Source organism: Strix uralensis, chromosome 28 (genome assembly GCF_047716275.1).
Source record: "Strix uralensis isolate ZFMK-TIS-50842 chromosome 28, bStrUra1, whole genome shotgun sequence".
Classification (NCBI taxonomy): Eukaryota; Metazoa; Chordata; class Aves; order Strigiformes; family Strigidae; genus Strix; species Strix uralensis.
The window spans coordinates 2,550,174-2,569,645 of NC_133999.1; the positions used below are offsets into that span (position 1 = coordinate 2,550,174).

At 67.5% G+C, this 19,472-nt stretch overlaps 2 protein-coding genes across 4 annotated transcripts; both read left to right on the top strand.

The window, feature by feature from the left end:
• Positions 1-1,058: 1,058 nt before the first annotated feature.
• DMTN (dematin actin binding protein) lies at positions 1,059-12,219 on the top strand. Of its 3 annotated transcripts, XM_074852054.1 has the most exons (17): positions 2,763-2,984; positions 6,810-6,873; positions 7,147-7,204; positions 7,984-8,058; positions 8,244-8,399; positions 8,513-8,557; positions 8,697-8,805; positions 8,955-9,011; positions 9,106-9,258; positions 9,359-9,468; positions 9,556-9,661; positions 9,768-9,832; positions 9,939-9,987; positions 10,206-10,213; positions 10,441-10,500; positions 10,594-10,674; positions 10,779-12,219. In XM_074852054.1, the coding sequence occupies exons 3-17, from the start codon at positions 7,187-7,189 to the stop codon at positions 10,890-10,892; spliced, it is 1,206 nt and encodes a 401-aa protein (XP_074708155.1). In that variant the 5' UTR covers positions 2,763-2,984; positions 6,810-6,873; positions 7,147-7,186; the 3' UTR covers positions 10,893-12,219. The 3 variants fall into 3 exon arrangements, with proteins under 3 accessions (XP_074708154.1, XP_074708155.1, XP_074708153.1); XM_074852053.1 differs by lacking the exons at positions 2,763-2,984; positions 10,441-10,500; positions 10,594-10,674; positions 10,779-12,219 and adding an exon at positions 1,059-1,079 and having other exon boundaries at positions 10,206-10,280; XM_074852052.1 differs by lacking the exons at positions 2,763-2,984; positions 10,441-10,500; positions 10,594-10,674; positions 10,779-12,219 and adding an exon at positions 5,076-5,885 and having other exon boundaries at positions 10,206-10,280.
• Positions 12,220-12,349: 130 nt separating this feature from the next.
• LOC141935639 (actin filament-associated protein 1-like 2) lies at positions 12,350-19,333 on the top strand. Its single transcript, XM_074852051.1, has 17 exons — positions 12,350-12,474; positions 14,950-15,078; positions 15,195-15,269; positions 15,395-15,471; positions 15,711-15,801; positions 15,874-16,091; positions 16,172-16,351; positions 16,546-16,629; positions 16,774-16,864; positions 16,958-17,175; positions 17,276-17,406; positions 17,502-17,622; positions 17,737-17,845; positions 18,031-18,177; positions 18,273-18,433; positions 18,544-18,654; positions 18,752-19,333. Exons 1-17 carry the CDS (start codon positions 12,459-12,461, stop codon positions 18,776-18,778), a joined length of 1,986 nt encoding a protein of 661 aa, XP_074708152.1. The 5' UTR covers positions 12,350-12,458; the 3' UTR covers positions 18,779-19,333.
• Positions 19,334-19,472: the final 139 nt, after the last annotated feature.

A 19,472-nucleotide genomic window follows, 5' to 3' on the forward strand; every position in this document is an offset into this window, starting at 1 on the left:
TCTCCTTCCCAAGCCCTTCCTCTCTTTTCTTTCAGGGTTTTCCCCTTCCTCCCCTCTCTTTCTTCTCGACCTCCCGGGATAGAAAGGGCTCGGAAGGGTGAGTCCTTTTTAATTATGGCCAGGGAAGAAAAAAAAAAACCTCACACTGCTTCTTTCTTGTTTTTTGAGGTGAGACCTGGGGCGGGGGGCGGAGGTGGGGACAGGAATGTCCTCTGTGCAGAAAGTGCACTGGAGGGTGTCTCGCCCTGCCGCAGCGTGCCCAGCTTTTCCCAAGGCTTTGCTCTCTGGCGGGCTCGGCGGGGGGGGCTCGGGGGGGGCTGTGCAGCCAGCCAGGGCAGCTCCCCTGAGCCGTGACCCCGGAGCAACCCCCTCGCTGCAGAGGGGATGGGTGCCAGCCCCCCACCCCGCTGCCACCCCCAGCCCCAGGGTTCTCGCACCCCCATGGTCTCCCAGTCCTGACACAGGGCTCCCATCATCTGGACTAGGAGCATCACTGGGCTGGTGGCCCCTGGGGACACGGGACGTAGCCAGGACACCCCTCACAGGGCTGTTGGCCACCGGGTCCTCCGGGGTGATGTCCCCTGCAAACCCAGCAGCCCTGCGGTGGGGCAGAGGGGACAATTTTGGGTTGGGCAGGTGCCTCGCAGAGGGGTGCGGGGGCTGTGACCTCCCTGGGGCTGCAGGAAGGGTCCTCGCCCCCATCCCACAGGGTGGTGAGGCCAAAGGATGCTCCTGCACATCCTCCATCACCTGGTGAAGCTGAAGGATGGTCCTGCACATCCTCCATCACCTGGTGAAGCTGAAGGATGCTCCTGCACATCCTCCGTCACCTGGTGAAGCTGAAGGATGCTCCTGCACATCCTCCATCACCCACTGAGGCTGAAGGATGCTCCTGACACATCCTCCATCACCCACCGAGGCCGAAGGATGCTCCTGCACATCCTCCATCGCTCGGTTGCGGCGGGAGGCGGTCGCTGTAGCAACGTGCCGTGCGGCGCAGGGGAGGGGATGCTCGGCGCAGGCATGGCTCCCGGCGGACAGGCAGACCTGCCTGCAGCGGGCCATGGGCTCCCTTGAAGGTAGGGCCCCGCTCCCCACTGCCCCCACACCCCATCTCTCCCCACCCCCCCAGCAGCCCCCCTCTGGCAGGGGACCGGCAGCTGCCTTGGGACTGGCTTTGAAGGGCATCACCGGGGTGAGGGGTGACCCTGCGGGGCCGCTGGCACACGGAGGGGGGGCCCCGGGCTTGGTTTTCGGTGGGTGCCCGCGTGGGTGCGCGGTGCCCGGCTGGTGCGTTTCCAAACTCCTCCCTCCCTCCGGGCACCCCCGGGGTGCTGAGCGCGGCGGCGGGGTGGAAGGGGGGGGGTGCTGAGCTCACGGTGGGTGTCACGGCCGGTTCAGCAGCCCCGGGCGCAGGTGGCAGCCGCCGCGGTTGTCTTCATGCTTGAGAAACTGGGTTAGTGTGGGGGAGGCAGCCACAGCCTCGATTATTCATGGGCACGGCCCCCCCCCCCGGGAGGGGGGGGCTGGGGTCGGTGAAGCCCCTTTAGCGTGGGGGCATCAGGGGGCCGAGGCCGTGATGCTCTTGGTCGGACGAGCCAGGCTGGTCCTGGCACCAAAGGGTGTGGGGGTGCGTGTCCGCCCCCGGAGCGTGCATCCCCCCAGATGTGCACCCTTAGGTGTGCGTGTCCCCTCCAGATGTGCACCCTTGGGCGTGCATCCCCCCCAGATGTGCACCCAGGGGGTCCAGCGGCCCTCGCTTGAGCCAGGAGGGAAACTGAGGCAGCAAACGGCTCCGAGCCGGGGAGGGGACCCAGAAATGGAGCTGCTGTCACCAAGCAGCTCTCCCACACACCGAGCCAGGAATAGACGCCGGCTCCCGGCGCTGCGGCACCAACGCAGCCCCCCCCCACACTCCACCACCTCCGGGGGGGTCCGACCGTGGCACCGGTTCCGTATTGCCTGGGCCAGGCCCCCCCCACCCCGTCCCGAGGGGTTCTGGGGGAACAGGGGTGGCCGCAGCCTCCCTGCCCTGCCCCAGCCCAGCTTTGGGGGCTCTGCCCCAGTGTAGGGGCTGGACCGTGCCCCCCCTCCTAAAAGAGCTGGGGGGGTCGGGGTGCTCCAGGCTCTCCCTGACAGCACCTGCAGGGATCAGGGTTTGATTTTTAGCACCTCCCTGGCCCCCGCTGGGCTCTGTTGGCCCCGGAGATGGAAATTCCAGCCCTGTTTCCCCTCCCGGGGCAGCGAGGGGTGGGTGCCACGCTGGGAGCACCCCCAAACCCACGCTGGGGATCAAGCCAGATGGCGGAGGGGGGTGCCATCCTCACCCACCACACCACAGCTCAGCCCACGCACCGTGGGGTGCTCAGCCCCCCAGCTACGGGGCTCGGGGGGTGCCAAAACCCCAGTCGGAGGCAGGGTGGGGAAGGGGGGGGCAGGGGATCCCATCCGTAGCTGCGTCCCCCATTTGCAGCAGCAGCTGGAAAAAGGGGGTGCTGGGGACCCCCAGCAGCGCCCGGGCTGTTTCTGACAGGCGGGTTTATTGATGTTTTCCTCCCTCTTTGTGCCGGGGAAGCGAGCGGGCGCGAGCGCGAATACTGCTTCGTCATGATGCCGGCTAATTCTCCTCTTGTTGGGAAAGGGACTGAGCCAGCAGCAGAGGTGGGGAGAGCAGCACCCACCCCCCCCCACGCACCCCCCCCACCCACCCACCCGCGTACGCCCTACCCGGCACCCAGGCTGGGTTATCGGTTCGGCGGGTGGCCAGGCCACGGGGCTGGGGCTAGGAGATACGCTCGCACGCTTGTCACGCTCTCGGATGCGCGTCGCAGCGTGCCAGCGGGGGCTCGGCCGCAGCCAGGGCAGCTGGCCCGGCAACCCACGGGGTAATTTGGTGGCCTGGCAAGCAGAGAAAGCCAAGGGTGACCCCTCACCCCCCCCCCAGCTCCCCACGGCTGGAGGGATTGCGGTCTCCCCGTTTCTAGGTGAGTGGCCAGGGTGGCTTGGTGGCGGGGAGGGAGGTGGCCACGGGTGGGGACGCACAGCCGCGCGGGGGGGTCTGGGGGGGCCGGTTCATCGCGGTCGGCATCAGCCACCCTTCGCTTGCCCGTCGCCTTTGGTAACTGCTGCTCCCCCTCCCCTGGCTCTGCGTAGCCCCTGCTTCTTGGGGGGGCGGGGACGGGGACAGCCCCAAATCTTGTCCCCCATCTTCTCTGGGGGCTGTGGTCATGCTCCCCCCTCTCCCAGTGCTGCAAAACTGGCCGCCCGTGCCGGGGGGGCCACGGGGATGGGAAGGGCGGTGACCTGGGGCAGGGACATGGGCTCTATCGCCGAGGGGGGGGTTACCCCTCCCCAGGCTCCCACCCGCGTCCCCTCCGCACCGGCACCATGCTCCCAGCACCCCACTTCACCCCACAAACCCCTCCCCATCCTGGGACACCCCCCCAGCGGGGCCATCCCCTGTCCTCCTTCCCTGCGGAGCTCAGAGCATCCCAGCCCCACTCATGGACCGAGTTTGTGGGGTCTCAGCGCTGCTGCTGGTGGGAAGGGGGGGCACCCCCATCCCACTGCCCCCAGGCACAGGCAGTGATGGGGTTTGATGCTCCCTGTGTGCAGCGTGGTGGGGCCGTGGCAGTCAGGGTCTCACTATGGGATTTTGGAGCCCCCCCCTGCTCCTCCTGGCCCCATCCAGCCCCACTGACAACACACCAAGGGGCCAAACTCCCATCGTCCCGCTGCAGCGGAGCATCAGTGAGGGGGGGGGGGGGGAGGTGCAAAACCGCGGTGCAAAGCTCAGCCCCCCCCAGCTCTTGGCCATCTCCTGGGGCAGGGTGGGGGGTCAGCTTGTGGCTGCGGGTGTGCGGGGCCGGTGTCCAGGCAGGGCTAAGCCCAGCCTCTCCCGGGAAGACCTGGGCCACCAGCTGCCACCTCGGCCGCGTCCCCCTGCCCGGTGTCCTGCCAGGTGGGTGCCTCGCTGTGGTGACCCCACACCCATCATCGGGGTACCCAGGACCCCGCCACCGCGGGGTGCTCGATGCAAGACACCCCGCAGGCCATGCCTAGGGCCAACAGAGCTGTCGAGGGGGGTTTTTGGGGACCGGGAGGTACCACCAGACCCTCACCGGGTCCCTCCCGGCGCCTCCACGTGCGGGATGAGCGGGCTAATCCCATTTTAATCCCAGATTACGCACCACGTGAGCCGCTGCCCGAAGCAGGCTGTGACATGGCCATCGGGGAAGGGGGGGGGCCAGGCATGGACCCCCCCCATCCCAGAGCTTTAAGGCCAGTGTCACGCATCCCCCCTCCAAACTTGTTGGGGGGCTCGGAGCCTCCTGGCAGGGCTGGGGGCCAGGAGAGGAGCTGGGTTGGCCCAGATCCTGTGGATCCCCGCCCTGAGCCAGGGAAACTGAGGCACGGAGCAGCCCTGTGTCCGCGGGAGGGGATGTGGGCAGGGTGCACCCTCTGCTTCATGGGATGGAAAGATCCCAGGGGCCAGCTGGTGGCTTTTAAGGCCACCAAGGTGTCCCTCAGCTGGGCAGGGTGCGATGGCACGGAAGCCATGGGCTGTCAGTAGCCAAAGGGTCACTCCCCTCTGCCGGGTGACGCTCCAGCGGGGAGGGAAAGTGCCAGAAACAGGACAAAGGAGGAACCGGACACCAGTGAGATGTGGGTCGGGGACCCACGTGCTCCCTGTTGGCTTGGCCCCGCCGCGATCGAGTTGCCGGTGGGGCCCCTGCGTGCGGCGGTGCCTCGGTTTCCCCCGGCGAGGCGGGGAGGATGCTCGGTGCCTCTCCTGTCATGTGTGGTTTTGGGGTGTGTGGTGGGAGGAGAAGGAGGAGGAGGAGGAGGAGGAGGAGGAGGCCGAGCTGGGCTGGGAAGCACCTGACACCGTTCCCAGGGCTGGCGGGAACCGTCTGTTTGGGGAACTTGTGACCCCGCTGTATCCCCCCCCCTTCCACTGCTGGCAGGGAGCTGGGACAGCGGTGGGAGCGACAGGGTGTCCGTGCCCAGCACTGTGACAAGGACAAGGCAGGCAGTGAGGAGGAGGAGGAGGGAGAGGGGAGGAAGGCTGGGGGTCCCTGCCCGCTTCCCTCCCCCGCCGGGGCGAGGGGGTTCGCGCAGCCTGGCCCCTGGCCCGGGCGCTGATGGCTTTGACGGCTGCGAAAATTCAAATCCGGATTTCCTCGGGGTGGGGAGGAGGGAACTGGCCTCTTCCCGCTGCAGCAGCAGCCCTCCCCACGGCGCAGCGGGGGGGGCCAGCACCCCTGCAGCCCAGCGAGCCCCCGCCAGCACGAGGTCTGTCTGTCCATCCCTCGCTTTTCCTCTTCCCGCGTATCCCTGCCCAGCACCTTTCTCCCCCCAGCTCCGGCGAAACACCGCAGGTACAGCATCGCCCCGGGAGGGGGGTACGGCGTTACCCCACCCCACTCCCCCTCGCCCTCCTGGCCAGGAAAATCCCAAACAACACGCCAGGCCGGCCTTATCTCGGCGAGCGTGCGGGCGACCTGCCGGGAAGATTGGAGGTTGCCATGGGGAGAGCGGCTACCATCGGGGCGGTGGCTCGCCGTCTGCGCCCAGATAACGTGTCCCCGCGTCCCCCGGCCGGGGAGGGGGGGTGGGGACGTGGTGCTGGAGCTGCTTGTGCCTCTCTCCGCACCCCTGGCTCCGGCTTGTTTTCCTTCCCCGCCAGCATCCGCATCCACCCGTCCCCGCACCCACCCTCCCCGCCGGCCTCCGCCGCTTCCTCTGCCTCCTGCCATTTGCTATCTCATCCATCTGCTCGCCGCCACCTCCCTGTGCCACCGCGGCCCCACCGCCTCGTCCCCAGCCCACCCGTGTCCCCCCCAGGGCCGTGGGGGGCTGCCCTGGCTCTGCCGCTGGAAAGTGTGAGCTCATGGGTGCGCAGGGCGGGCACCGCTTGCCCAGACAATGCCGCCTTGTGCCGCCCTCGGGGACGATCCCAGGGTGCCTGTCCCACCAGCACCGGGTCCTGCAGACCCTTGGGAGATGCTGGGTGTGGGTGCGAGGGGGTGGGTGGCAAAGCTGGGGGTTATTTGTGGGCTCAAAGGAAGGATGATGCTTGCGTGGAGCGGCTCAAGCCCGCCAGAGCCTCCTCGTCCCGGCTCGACCCTCGTTGGAGCGAGCCCAAGGGTTGTGCCTCGTGCCGGGCCGGCTGCTGGCAGCCGGAGGATGCTCCGGGCTTTGTCTGGTCCTTTTCCATCTCCGCATCCCGCAGGGATGGGCTCTGCGCCCGCGCTGGGTGGGTTTGGGGGTCCCCAGAAGCGGTGGCACCTCCCCAACCTTATGGACAGGTTGCTGGAGGGGGGGGGGGGAACTTCAAGGCTGGAGGGCTCCGCGCTGCTGTTGCTGTTGTTGCCTGGATTGCACGAGGTTTCCCCAACGCCCTCCCCTCTGAAAGGAGAAGTTTTGAGGAGAATGGGGAATTTTCCCCTTTGTGTGTGGCATTGTGGGTTTAAAGCACAGGGAGGGCTCAGGCCCGGGGGCTGCGGGGCAGGGGCTGAGCGCAGCACGCCCGTCCCGCTGCCGCTGGAGCCTTCTCGAGGCCACTCGCTGTCGGGGGACAAAGGGCTTCATTACCTCTGCTCCGCTTGCCAGCCCTCGTCAGCAGCCACCGGGCAGCGGGGCCGGCGGGCAGCACGGGCAGGGGCGGCACGCAGCAGGGCAGGGCGCTGCGGGCACCGGGACAGGGAGGGGAGGTTTTGCAGGGTGACGGCGGGAGGACAAGGTTGAGTTTCACACCGTTGTCGTCCCCGCCAGCCGCTGTCACCTCTCTCCGTCTCCCGTTGCAGAGGCAGCACCCGAGCCCCAGCCCGGCGTTAGCACCCAGAGGGATGTGGAGCCACAGAGGCAGCGGTGAGTGGGGGTCTGGCGTGCCCCAGAGCCTCTCCCCAGCCCCGGGGCAGATCCCGGAGCCTTTCGGCCACCCTGGGGACGGTGACATCACCTGGCAAGCCTGTCCTGCTGCCAGCACGTGTGGCAGCGGGGCTGTGCCAGCCTCATGTCACGTTAGGGTCTGGTGCATGGGGGGGTTGCTGGGCTCTGTCCAGCCCCACTGTCCTCGGGCACCTCGGGGTGCTCCGTGCCCACCCTGGCAGTGCCCCACAACCCCCCGCTGTCCCCATGCAGGACCCTGTGACTGACACAGCCCCTCCGGCTCCGCAGCTGAATGGAAAGATTGCAGAAGGTAAGGGGGGGCCATGAGCAGGGTGCTGGGGGCTGTGGGCAGGGTGCTGGGGGTATAGAGTGGGGGTGCTGTGGGTTGTCAGGGTGCTGGGGGCCATGAGCAGGGTGCTGGGAGCATAGAGCAGGGTGCTGGGGGGTTATCAGGGTGCTGGGGGCATAGAGCAGGGTGCTGGGGGGGTTATCAGGGTGCTGGGGGCATAGAGCAGCATGCTGGGGGCCATGGACAGGGTGCTGGGGGGTTGAAAGGGTGCTGGGGGCCATGGTCAGAGTGCTGGGAGCATAGAGCAGGGTGGCTGGGGGCCACGGTCAGAGTGCTGGGGGTTGGCAGGGTGCTGGGGGCCATGGGCAGGGTGCTGGGGGATTGGCAGTGGGGAGCCCTCCGCCCAGGGAAGACACACAGGGGCTGGTGGCCAAGGGCAAGGGGCTGGTGGCCAAGGACATCGTCAGTCACGCTGGGACGCTGCTGGCAGGGCCCTGCCTTCCTCCTCCTCCTCCTCCTCCTCCCAGCCTGGCAGCACCATCTAGTGGCAACGTGCCCTGGCCAAGCCACCGTCACCTCCCGGGTGTCCCCTGCCCTGACCCACAACGCTGAGACCTCGCACCCCTCCAGCAATACCCCCTCCCCAGGGACGTTTTGCCCCCGCTCACGGAGGTCCGTGGGGCACAGGGGTGTTCCCGGGCCCCCCCCCCGCCATGCCCCAGGGCGCGGCCCTGAGCCCCTTCCTGGGCTGGTTGTGCAGAGGATGAGGTTTGCTAAAATCTCCCCTTTTTTCCTGCCAGCAACCACTGACCTCCCCTGGGAGCGTCTGTTCCTCCCGCGGGTCCAGTGTCCCCGGGTCGCCCTCCAGCATCGTGGTAAGAGGCCCCTCACATGTCCCCCCCCACATCCCTCCATCCGTGGGGGTCGGGTTGTGCCTCCCCAGACCCTCTCCATCACCCCAGTGGGACCACGGAAGATGCCAGCCCGGGGGAAACCCTCCCCGTTGCCCAATGTTCCTTTTCTGCACCCAAAAACCGAAGGTATTTTTCCTTCCTTCCAGGCCAAAATGGACAACGAGGTTCTGGGCTACAAGGACCTGGCTGCCATCCCCAAGGACAAAGCGATCCTGGACATCGAGCGCCCCGACTTGATGATCTACGAACCCCATTTCACCTACTCCCTCATGGAGCACGTGGAGCTGCCCCGGAGCCGAGAGGTGAGGGTGGCCCGGGGCCACCTGCATCCCCCATTTTTTTGGGGAGGGCCAGTGAGGGGTCCCAGAGGGCAGATGTGGGGCTGCTGGAATAAATTGCTTCTTGCCTTCTGCAGCGCTCTCTGTCTCCTAAATCCATCTCTCCTCCTCCATCTCCGGAGGTGAGTACCGACACCGCTCGCCCCAGCGCTGGGATGCAGGCGGGGTGGGGGTGGGGGGGTGCCCTGAGGAGATTTGGGGCGGGGGGGCTGTGCTGAGTTGACCGGGGGCTCGCTGCTCACTGGCCACGCTTGCCCGTAGGTCATCCGGGAGTGGCTGGAGAGCCGGACCCCCGGCAGCACCTCACAGCCCACCTCTCGCCAGGGCGGCAGCTCGGCCCGCAGCAGCGTGCAGCACTTCCACCGACCCGGTACTGTGACCCCCCCCCATCCTACCGTCCCCCCCTCGGCACTGCCTGACCCCGAGCCCCACCACGGCGGGGAGAGGGCTGGGTGAGCCCCTTCGCAGGGCTGTGAGCTGCCTATTCCCAGCCCCCAACCTCCTTTTTTTTCCTTGCAGAGACTGACACGACGGAGCTCAACATATACAAGAAGCCCCCGATCTACAGGCAGAAAGGTGAGCGGGGGGGGGGGGGGGGGGGGGGGCTGTCCCACGGGATGGGGCACCCCGGGGCGCTGCCTTACCGCCCTCCCTTCGCCGTGTCCCACAGACCATCATCCCGGAGCCCACCACGGGAAACATCTCATAGAGGACTTGATCATCGAATCCTCCAAGTTCCCAGCGGCGCAGCCCCCAGACCCCAACCAGCCCGCCAAGATCGAGACCGATTACTGGCCGTGCCCCCCATCCCTGGCCGTCATGGGTAGGTGGGGGGCAGGCGAGGGGGTGGGCTGCTCCCCCCCCCACCCTGAGACTCCGTGGGAGCGCTGAGGATGGATCTAACGTCCCCTTTTTGCCCCCAGAGACGGAGTGGAGGAGGCGGATGGCCTCCAAAAGAGGGGAGGAGGAGGAGGAGGACCTGACGGAGGAGATGAAGAACCTGCGGGAGCTCCAGAGGCAGGAGCTAAGCAAGGTGAGGGGCAGAGCGGATGGACGGGCACCCTGCGAGGGGCTGGGGACGCGCTGACACCCATCCTCACCCATGTCCCTTCGTCCCCAGATCACCTCCAACCTCGGGAAGCTGATTCTGAAGGAGGAGATGGAGAAATCTCTCCCCATCCGGAGAAAAACCCGCTCGCTGCCGGACCGGACGCCCTTCCACACATGTACGTGGGTCCCTTCCCTTCTCCACCCCGTGGCTCTGGCTGCCTGCACCCCTGCCAGCTCCGGCAGCCCTGCCTGCACCTCTGACAGTCTCTTGCTCTCTCGCAGCTCTGCACATGGGGAGCTACAAGAGCTCCTCGCTGCCCGCCTCTGGCAGGAGCACCCTCACCCGGGTGAGTGGGCAGGCAGCTGCCTCCACGCTGCGGGGGGGGGCCCACACAGCCCTGGAGGGGGTCTGGGGGTGGCACCGCTCTGATGCTGTCCCCTGTCCCCTTGCAGCTGCAGTCGGCAGAGTTCAGCTCGGCAGGCAGCGAGAAGGGCAGTCCGGGTGAGCATCGGCTGGGGTGGGGATGTGGGGGTGTCCCGCAGGGTTTGGGGGTGTCTGCAGGGATGGGGGATTCGGAGTGTCCCCAGGGATGGGGGATGCTGGGCTCAGCAGAGGGTGGAAAACCACCTCTTGGGGCTTGTCATCACCCGGGAGAGGATGGGGGGGGGGGTCCTAGAGGGGGGACCCCGGGCTGAGCCCTGCTTCTCTCTCCTCTTCAGGCCTGCAGGTAAGAAAGAACTCATCCTGCTGCCGGCACGGAGAGCCAGCGAGGGGGTGATGTATGCCGGGTCTGGGGGGGCGGGGAGCAGACACGGGGCCACCTCTGATGGGTGCCGGAGGGGGGGGCGCTCCCCGGGCTGGAGCCCATCACCTTGGCTTCAGTTCGGGAGGGAGAGAGCAGCCCTTTGGGGAGGTGGGGGGGGTCGGTGCTGACGCCAGGCTTTGCTCCCTCAGAACGGGCAGCGTGGGCGCATGGACAGAGGCAATTCCCTGCCCAGCATGTTGGAGCAAAAGGTGAGTGGGGATGGGGGGGCGGGGGGGCTTGCGCAGGGCTGGAGGGGGGCTGTGGAGAGGGTCTTACAGCCTCCGCCCCCCCTCCCCTTGTAGATTTACCCCTATGAAATGCTGATGGTGACAAACCGAGGCCGGGTGAAGCTGCCGCCCGGGGTGGACAGGACCCGGCTGGAGGTAGGGGCTGAGCCGGGGTCAGGGGGGAGAAAAATTGGAGGGGGGGGGGATGAACCCAGCACCCCATCACCCTCCTCTCTTCCCCCCCTCCCTCCTCCTCGCAGCGGCACCTCTCCCCCGAGGATTTCCTGCGGGTCTTCGAGATGCCCCCCGAGGAGTTCAGCAAGCTGGCCCTCTGGAAGCGCAACGAGCTGAAGAAGAAAGCCTTCCTCTTCTGAGCCTTCCTCTTCTGAGCCCTCCTCGGCCCCGAGCTCAGTCCGTGTCACGCCGTGTAACCGCTTTAGGGCTCTCAGCCGGTTTTTACTAGGCACCCCCTTTTTCCCTTCCCCCCCCCCCCCCCAGCTCTGCCCCCCGCCTCGCTCCTCCTGCGGGCAAAGGGGTTGGGGGGGGGGGGGGCTCTGCCTCCGCTCCCTCAGCTCGCAGTGGGGTGGGGGGGCTGGGGGCAGACCTTGCCCTGGAGCAGGCACGGTTCAGCCAGGAGAGCGGAGATGCGGGGGGGGTCTCTGTGCTTTGTACCCCCCCCTCTCTCCCCCTCCTGGGAGGGTAAGGCCCGGCTCTGCTTTCAGCCAGCTCCGGCATGCAGGCAGTGGGGTGGCTTCTTCTCCTTTCTGGGGGGGTCGGCTGCCTCCAACCTCCACAAGGGTGCCCCCCCACACCCAGGGTGCCGCTCTGCCCCTCGGGGTGCCCCTCTGCCCCCCCATGCCTTCACCCCAAGACTTGGGAAGCGCCTGGGTGGGGGCCGACTCACTGCCAGACCCGTGTGCTCCTGGCAAAGCCAGGCCAGCACCCTGCCTTGCCCCCCCCCACTACTCCAGCCCCCCCATTTAACACCCCCCCCCTCCCAGGTCCCTCCTGTGCCAGCTGTTGCAGCGAGGACCCCAAGGACACACGGACACTGCCAAAACCTGCCCGGCACCGGGCTGGCGGAGGGCAGGGCTGGGGTGGGATGGGGCAGGGGGTGGCAGCGGTGGGGGGGGGGGTCACAGGGGGGGGGGACCCCCCAGCAGCTCCTGCTGCATTTGGAACCGCAGCTGCGCCCACAGCGGGGGTGATGCGTTGGGGGGTGCAGCTGGGCAGAAAGAAGTGGGGGGGCGGGGGGGTACGGCTCGACAGGCAGCGCTGCCTGCCCCCCCCCCGCCACCGCGCAGGCAGGGGCTTCACACCGGGCAGCACCTTCCCTCTCCCACCTCTCCCGTCCCCTCTTTGGGCACACGTTTTGGGCAGGACCCCCGCACCCCCGACACCCCCCCCCCCCCCCCCCCCACGCTCCCCGGTTTCTGTTTCCAGCCACTTTTCCAGCCGCTAGACCTTGTTGGGATGTAAAGAATGTAATTTATTGGGAAATCACTGGCCCATACTTGCCTTTCACTGCTACTCTACAAACGACATATCTATAAATATATATATAAATATGGGTTGTTTTCGGACTGGACTACGGTGATTCACTTTCTCTGTTTTGTTAGAGTTTCTTTTATTTGCTGGTGTCGGAGAATCCGCGTGAGAGTGATTTTTTGCTTACAATTAAAGGTGAAATGGCTTTATCCAGCCCGGCTCCGCTGCTTTGCTTTTTCCTCTCCCCCCCCTTCCCCGGTCCCAGGTCCCTGCAGATGGCGATGGTGCTTCGAGAAGGATGAGGAGCCCTTCCCCGCCTTCCCTCCCCCCTCCCCTCCTCACCCCCCCCCGGCCGGGCTGTGCTGGGGGCCCGCAGGGTGTGTGAGAGCCGGGCCGAGCCGAGCCGGGCCAGCGCTGCCCCGGTCCCGGCGCGATGTGAGCGCACCCCCACCATGGCCCGGCAGAGAGGTACGAGGGGGGGGTACAAGTTATGGGGGGGTGCGAGCCTGCAAAAGGGTGAAAGAGAGGGCAGAGGGTGTGCGTGAAGCTGTTGGGGGGGGGGAGCAGGGCTTGGGGGGTGCTTTCGGGGGTGTGGGTGTGCAAAAAAGGGGTGTGGAAGGGAAAAAGGGGGTGTATAGGAAGGAGGAGGGGGGGTAAAAGGGGGAGAGTGGGGGTTTGGGGAGGTGGGGGGGGTGCAAGGGGCCAGGCGTGGGTGTGGGAGCTCGGGGTGTCGGAGCGGGGATGGGGGTGCCTGGGTGCCCCCGAACAGGTGTTGGGGCGCTGTGGCAGGATGTGGGGTGCCAGCACCCTCCCTGGGGGCAATTTGGGGGCGCAGAAGCCATGAGGGGGGGGGGAGCGTCTCCGCCCTCAAGCCGTGGCCCGGAGCCTCCCCGCAGTGACGGGTCACGCTGCGGCCAAGAGCCTTCGGCCTCCTCCTCTGAGTCATCCCGCGCTGGGCCAGAGCCACCCCCGGCGCTGGAGCGGGGCCCTGGGGTGCCCCCGAGCCGCTGCACCCCCCCGGGGGGAGCAGGACTGAGCCCCAGCACCTCTTGCCCCTCGTTGCACGTGGCCGCGGGGTGGCATCCCTTGGGCAGCCCTCTCCTTCCTCCCCCGAGGATGAGGATGCCAGGATGAGGATGAGGATGCCACGGGGGTTGGACACTTTGCGAGGACATGGTGGTGTGTTTTGGGGGGGGCGTTTTCCTCCCGCCCTGGAGACCGAAGCAGCTGGTTTTCATCCCGGCTGCCTTTCCCGGGCCCTGGCAGCGGGCGGCTGGCACAGCTTCATGGGTGCAGGCAGCGGGGCTGCGGGGCACCACCAGACACGACATCCCCCCCCCCACCTCCTCCCACCCCACCGAGGGCATCAGGGCCAGGCAGGGGGGAGCGCGGGGGGGGAGGAGGGTTGAGGGGGTGAGTGGACGGAGATGTCATTGCCGAGGAATTTGGCCTGGGTGGAGGAGGAGAGGAGAAAGGGAGGGAGAGGACGAGCCAGGCACACCGGGCACGGGGGACAGTCCCCGACACCCCCCTACTCACCCTCTGCCCGCAGGTTCCTTTTGCCAGCCCCGACCCCAATGCCACCCCCCCCCCCCGCCCCCCCCACTCAGTTCCCCCAGGAGCTGTCCTCCCCTTCCCTTCCCCGGTTTCCAGGGCAATCCAGATGTTTGGGCCCAGCTCCGGCATTGCTCAGCCTCGCTGCCCTGCCAGATGTTTCCTCTCCCCCCGGGCAGGGTGTGTGCTCCCCAGCTGGAGGGGGGGGGACAGGGCTCCCCCCATTCCAGCACCTCCTCAGAGGCTTCTCCCCTGCCCCCTGTAACACCCGTGGCACCGGTGGGCTCCTTCCCCCCACCTGCTGCTGGTTTTGGGGGTGCCCGGAGCGATGAGAGGATGTGGCAGCGCTCAGGGATGCTGGGGTCACCTGAGGTTTTGCGGGGGGGTCACCGGGGCAGCATCCCCAGGCCTTTGCTGTGGTTGTCCCTCTTCTTCCTCACAAGGGGATGGCGAGGAGGGAAGCTGGGGGCAGCGTGGGGGAAGCGGGCACAGCCAGGCCCCCTCCCAGGAGGCGGTGGGTTTCAATGGGGGGGGGTCTGCAATATTTTATCCCGGGGGGAGCAGAGCCCAGAGCAGCTGTGACACAAACCACTTTCAGATGCACAGTAAGAAGGAAGGGGGGGGGGGCGGGGTGGCAGGGGACATCTGCCCCTTCCTGCGGTGGCAGTGGGGGGGTGCTCTGGGTGAGGGGGGTCTGGGGGAGCAGGGCGAGGGGCTGGGCTTGGGGTGTGTGTGGTCCTGCTCCGCCACGTGCTCCTCCAGAACAAAAAAACACCCAGAGCTGACGGGGCTGCCACCGCTCAGGGCCGGAGGGACCCTCTCCCCGGGTCCCCCCACCCTGGGGGGGCTGGTGGGGGGGACACACAGTGCGGGACACTCGTTTTCCCCAGCCGGGGCGAGGAGGCACAAAGCAGCTCCTTGTCCCGCTCCATCCCTCCTTCCTGGAGGTCCCCGGCTGGCGCTGAGCCCCGACCCCTCTCCCTGCCCTCGGAGCGGGTGAATGCTCCGCATTTTCAGCGTGCCGGGAGCAGCCTTCATCCCATGTGCCACGCCTCCTCCTCCTCCTCCACAGCACGTTGGGCTGCCCAGCATGGCCCCCCAGCCACGGCTCCCCTCGCCCAACCGGGAACAAACCCACTCTGTGAGCGCACACAGAGGAGCCTTCAGCGGCGCGGGTCCTCGTCCCCCCTCCTCATCCTCCCCCGGCACCCCGGGCCTGTCAATAGCGGGATTGTGCGGAGCCGGGGCAGGTGCCGGGAGCGGGGGTACGGGGCACGTAACCCCACGTCTGTTTGCTGGGTATTGGGGAGCCCCTGCCAGCCCTGCCCGGTGCATCCCTGCCTGCACCCTCCCTGCCGGGGTGTGGTGGCACGTCCTTGTCCCCTGCAGACCTGGACAAGCTGCTGTCGGACCTACGGTCCTTCCTGCTCATCCTGGACCGGGAAAGCCTCAGCGCCGCGGCTCGGGCCAAGAAGAAATCGGTGGCCGATCTCCTGTCCCGGCTGCAGAGCCACCAGTGTGAGCACGGGTCTGCGGGTGGGGGGGACATGGGGCAGCCCCCAGCTAGCACCCGGTAGGGAAGGGACTGGGAGCAGGGCTGTGACTAGGTGCTCCCCCCCCACCCTGTCCCGCAGCAGAGGACGCAGAGTATATGATCATGCGCTGCCTCTCGCCTTCCCCGGGGACCCCGCAGGGTCGGGCCAGCCTGGGTAAGTCACACACTCTGCCCTGCACCCCGTCTTTGCCCTCACCCCATCATCTCCGCTGGTGGCTCCCCGGGGATGCCACCTCCTCGCCCACGTCGCTGCCAATCTTGTTTTTCTCCCCGCTCCAGGAACCAGGACGGCAGATGCAACGGGAGGGAGAGCCTGCGAGTGCCGCCCAGCCAGCACCCTGAGCCTGCGGGGAGGGGTAAGGGTGGGCAGCGGAGGGGAGGGGGGCTGTGGGTGCTCCTGGGGCAGGGGGTGGGACAGAGGCACCCTGTGAGCGTCCCTGCACTGCAACCTCACTCGCGCGGGGGTCCGGCCGGGCTGGGAAGGTTCCCATGCTGCCCCCAACTCTGGGCAGAGCCCCCCCAACAGTCCCTTGGGGAGTCTGCGAGGTTCCCCCCGGGGGGGGCAGCACCTTCGGAGCACCCCTTCTCCCCCCAGAGCAAGGCGCCGGGCGTCTCGCCATCCCCACCAGCTGATGACTCCTATGAAGACGCCGAACCCCTCGGCCCCGGCAGATGCGGTGGCTCCGGTGAGCACCCCCCCGCACCCCCTCCCCGGCACCCGCAGGCACCCAGCACCCTGACGCCATCCCGGCTCTCAGGCGGTGCCGACACCGACAGCAGCCACTATGAGTCTTACGGGGAGGATGAGGATGGTGTGACGGACCGTGCCCACTACCTGCGGCGGCCACCGGCCACCGGTCCCGACCCTGAGCCCCCTGGCCCCCCCGAAGCGCAGCTCTGTGGCTTCCTCTGGAGGAAGCGCTGGCTGGGGCAGTGGGCAAAGCAGCTCTTCATCGTCCGGGAGCACGTGCTGCTGGTGAGCGGGAGGAGGAGGAGGATGGATGAAGGCTGGGAGCGGGTCCCCGAGCTCCGCCGAACCCCACGGTGCCTCCGCAGTGTTTCAGGTGCGCCGCCGACCCGCAGCCGGTGCTGGAGCTGGATTTGCGGGGTTGCCACGTCGCCTACAAGGCCAAGCGCGGCAAGAAGATGCCGCACGCCCTGAAGGTGACGGGGACGGCGGGTGAGGAGCTGGTCATCGGCTTCCAGAGCCGGCAGCAGGCTGAGGACTGGAGGAAGGTTTGGAGGTGTTGCAGCCTGGCAGAGCTCTGTGTGGGCAGGAGGGAGAAATGGGGGGGCACAGCCCTGCTGGGGTGCTCCCGAGGTGGCTGAGGATGGTGATCTGGGGACCCTCCCATCCCGGGGGTGCCTGGAGCCCCGTCAGACGGGGGAGCTGGAGCCCGGGGCTGCAGCGCTCCCCCCTCCTTTGGCAGGTGATCGAAGAGGTCAGCAGCGATGCCCCGAGCGGGCTGGCAGCCATCAGCGTCCCAGCGTCCCCCTCCTCGAGGCTCGGCAGGGTGAGCCGCTTGTCCTCCCCCCCCCGGCAAACCCAGGCACGGGGAAGGGGGTGTTGGGAGAACACCCCAATTCCCTGTCCCTGCTGACGCTGCGGAGGGTGGGGGTCAGGGTGCTTACGGGGCTCTTTGCATCTTCATTCTCAGGCTGCTGGGTCCCAGCTGGGCGAGGAGGAGGAGGATGGCTCCCGGCAGAGCCCTGCCCGCAGCCCCAGACCCGGCGGGGATGCTAAAGGAGGTGCAGTGCGTGGGGATGGGGCGAGGGGGTGTCCCTGCACCCCCGTGTGCCCCTGCTGATAGCGGGGTGCCCCCCCTTGCCCCCCCCCCGCAGGTTTCCTGGCGGTGCGGCTGCGCGGGCGGTGGCAGCGGCTGTGGTGCGCGGTGCGGCAGGGAGCCCTGCGCATGTTCCCCGAGCCCGGCGGTGCCCAGCGCCCCGTTTGCGCCCTACGCTTGGACGGCTGCGACGTTTCCCCCGGGGGGGCCACCGGGTCCCCCCAACGCCTCCGCATCCGCATCGCCCAGCGAGGCCGGGAGCTCGCCCTGCTGCAGGTGAGCAACCGCCACGGCCCCCCGGCGCCCCGCTGCGTCCATCCCCACCCCCCCATCACTGGGGGCACCCCCTGAGCCCCGACCCTCTGCCCCACGCCAGACCCGTTCGGACGAGGAAAGGGAAGCTTGGCTGAAGACCCTGCGGGCCAGGGGAGGAGGGGAGCCGGCCGGTGACACCCCCCACACCGAGACCCCCAGGCTGGGCGATGCCAGCGGCTGCCCTGGCACGGGGTAAGGAGCCGTCGGCCGGGGTACAACCAGCCCCAGCCCCCCCCAACTCTGCTGCGGGGCCACGGGCAGTGACGGGCCCCCCCTCCTGCTCGCAGCGGGCTGCTGCTGCGCCGTGTCCCGACCCCCAACGCCTACATGGATGATCCCTTCGGGCAGCCCCCACCAGCCGAGGCCCCCAAACATCTCTACTCCAACGTGGAGCGGCTGCAGCAGCTGGTAACCCCCCCTGATGCACCCTGAGCCCCCCCTCTCCATGCAAGCCCCAGGGTGGCGGCAACAGGCTCCCACCGTCCGCTTGCCCACGGGCTTCTCCTGGGCTTTTTTTCGCAGCAGCAGAGCTTGGACCGAGCAGTGCAAGGGCAGCGCAAGAGACCCGTGTCTGTGCTGCCCACCGCTGCCTGCAGCAGCGCCCCGGGCAGCGCCCTGCCCTCGCAGGCAGGTGAGCAGGGGCTGGATGCTCCATCCAGGGGGGCAGCGGGGTCCCCCCCTGCACCCCAACCCCACGTGCCAGGATGGAGGCTGCGGTGCCCACCAGCACGGTGCGGTGCTGTGATTCCTCTGCTCTTCCTCCATCTTCCCTCTGCTCTTCCTCCCAAGCATCCTTCCTCTGCTCTTCCTCCCCAGCACCAGCAGCTCTCCGGGGCCGGGCTGCCAGCCCGCAGCGGGTGAAGGTGACCCCTGAGCTCCGGAGCAGGGATCTCTCCCGATCCCAGCGCACTCTGACGCTGCCCGAGAGGAAAGGGGCTCGGGACGGGCTGGATATCCTCCTCGGTAGGACCACAGAGGGGCTCTACCCCCGTGCCGGGGGGGTATCTGGAGGGGTCCAGGGGTGCCCGGGCTTGGCAGTGCCCCTGCTGTCCTTGCAGGGAGAAGAGCCTTCCCCAAACTGGAGGAGAAGGTGGGGCAGCTGGAGAGGGCCTGCCGCATGAAGGGCAGGCTGAAAGCCGGCTCCGAGATGAACCTGCTGGCCATTGGCAAGTCACTGAAGGGCCACCTCGCCGCCACCGCCAGCTCGGCTGGCTCTGAGGTGCGGGGAGGGGGCACCGGCGATGGGCACCGGGGAGGGCAGGGTCTGCGGGGAGCGTGAAGGGTGCGGGAGGGCAGGCATCGCCCTCTCTGCACTCTTTTTCCCGGCAGGGCTCGTTCCTCACGCCGCTGTTGAGGCGCACGGCGTCGGCGAAGAGCGCCCTGAAACCCTCCCCCTCCCCGGTCCTCATCGAGAAGGGAAAAGTGCTGCAGAAGAAAAAGGTACCGATGGGGTGGGCAGAGTTAAGGGGAAGCGGGTCCCACCCGTGGGTACGGGGGTGCAGAGGCTTCACCACCCCCTTTCTCGCCCGCTCTCCAGGAGTGGGAGATGAAGTCTGCGATGTGACCGGCGCCGCGGCAGCCCCCACCCCGCAGACGTTCCTGCCGGCCCGGGCATCTCTCAGCAGAACGTGGGGCTGCACGTGGATCGTGCAGGGCCCGTCGCGGATCCGGTGTTTTAATCATCAATATCAACGCTACAACTACGCACATCTATTTTTTATATATATATATATATATATACATCTAAACTCTGCCTGCGGGTTTCTAATTCCCCCTCGCTGCCTCCTCGCCCCTCCCAGCACCTTGGTTTTGGGGCCCAGATTTCCCAGTTGCAACCTCACGAGCCACCAGCGTGGGTCTGGTTGAACCAGTGCACCGGCAGCCCCCCGGTTCCCCCTCCCTCGGGGATACCCACTCATGGGGGGCCCCCAAACCGAGGTGGTGGGGTGGGGGCTGCTTGGGGCACCTAATTGCACCTTCCCTGGAGTCGGCGGGACCCGGGCTGGGCCCTGGGCGGCTTTCCAGCGGCTGTGTTCGTCAGGGCTTGTTTTTAATTGTAGAAACTTTTTTTTTTTTTTTTTAAGGATTATATATATATATTAAAAAAAAAATCTTAAAATTTGGCTTCCACCTGGCTGCGCTGCGGGAAGAGGTGAGCTGGGGAGGGGGTTGTCCTTGTCCTGCTGTGCACTGGGCGGGGGGGGGGCTGTCCCCATCCCAGTGTGATGTTTTCATGGGGGGGCTGTCCCCATCCCAAT

What these genes read in the sequence shown, in the direction of transcription:
- DMTN (XM_074852054.1), top strand. An exon ending in GCAGCACTTCCACCGACCCG is followed by an intron (nt 8,806 to 8,954) that starts GTACTGTGACCC and finishes TTTTCCTTGCAG; the next exon opens with AGACTGACACGACGGAGCTC. An exon ending in CCAGCATGTTGGAGCAAAAG is followed by an intron (nt 10,501 to 10,593) that starts GTGAGTGGGGAT and finishes CTCCCCTTGTAG; the next exon opens with ATTTACCCCTATGAAATGCT.
- LOC141935639 (XM_074852051.1), top strand. An exon ending in CCGGCTGCAGAGCCACCAGT is followed by an intron (nt 15,079 to 15,194) that starts GTGAGCACGGGT and finishes CCTGTCCCGCAG; the next exon opens with CAGAGGACGCAGAGTATATG. An exon ending in CGCCCTGCCCTCGCAGGCAG is followed by an intron (nt 17,846 to 18,030) that starts GTGAGCAGGGGC and finishes CTTCCTCCCCAG; the next exon opens with CACCAGCAGCTCTCCGGGGC.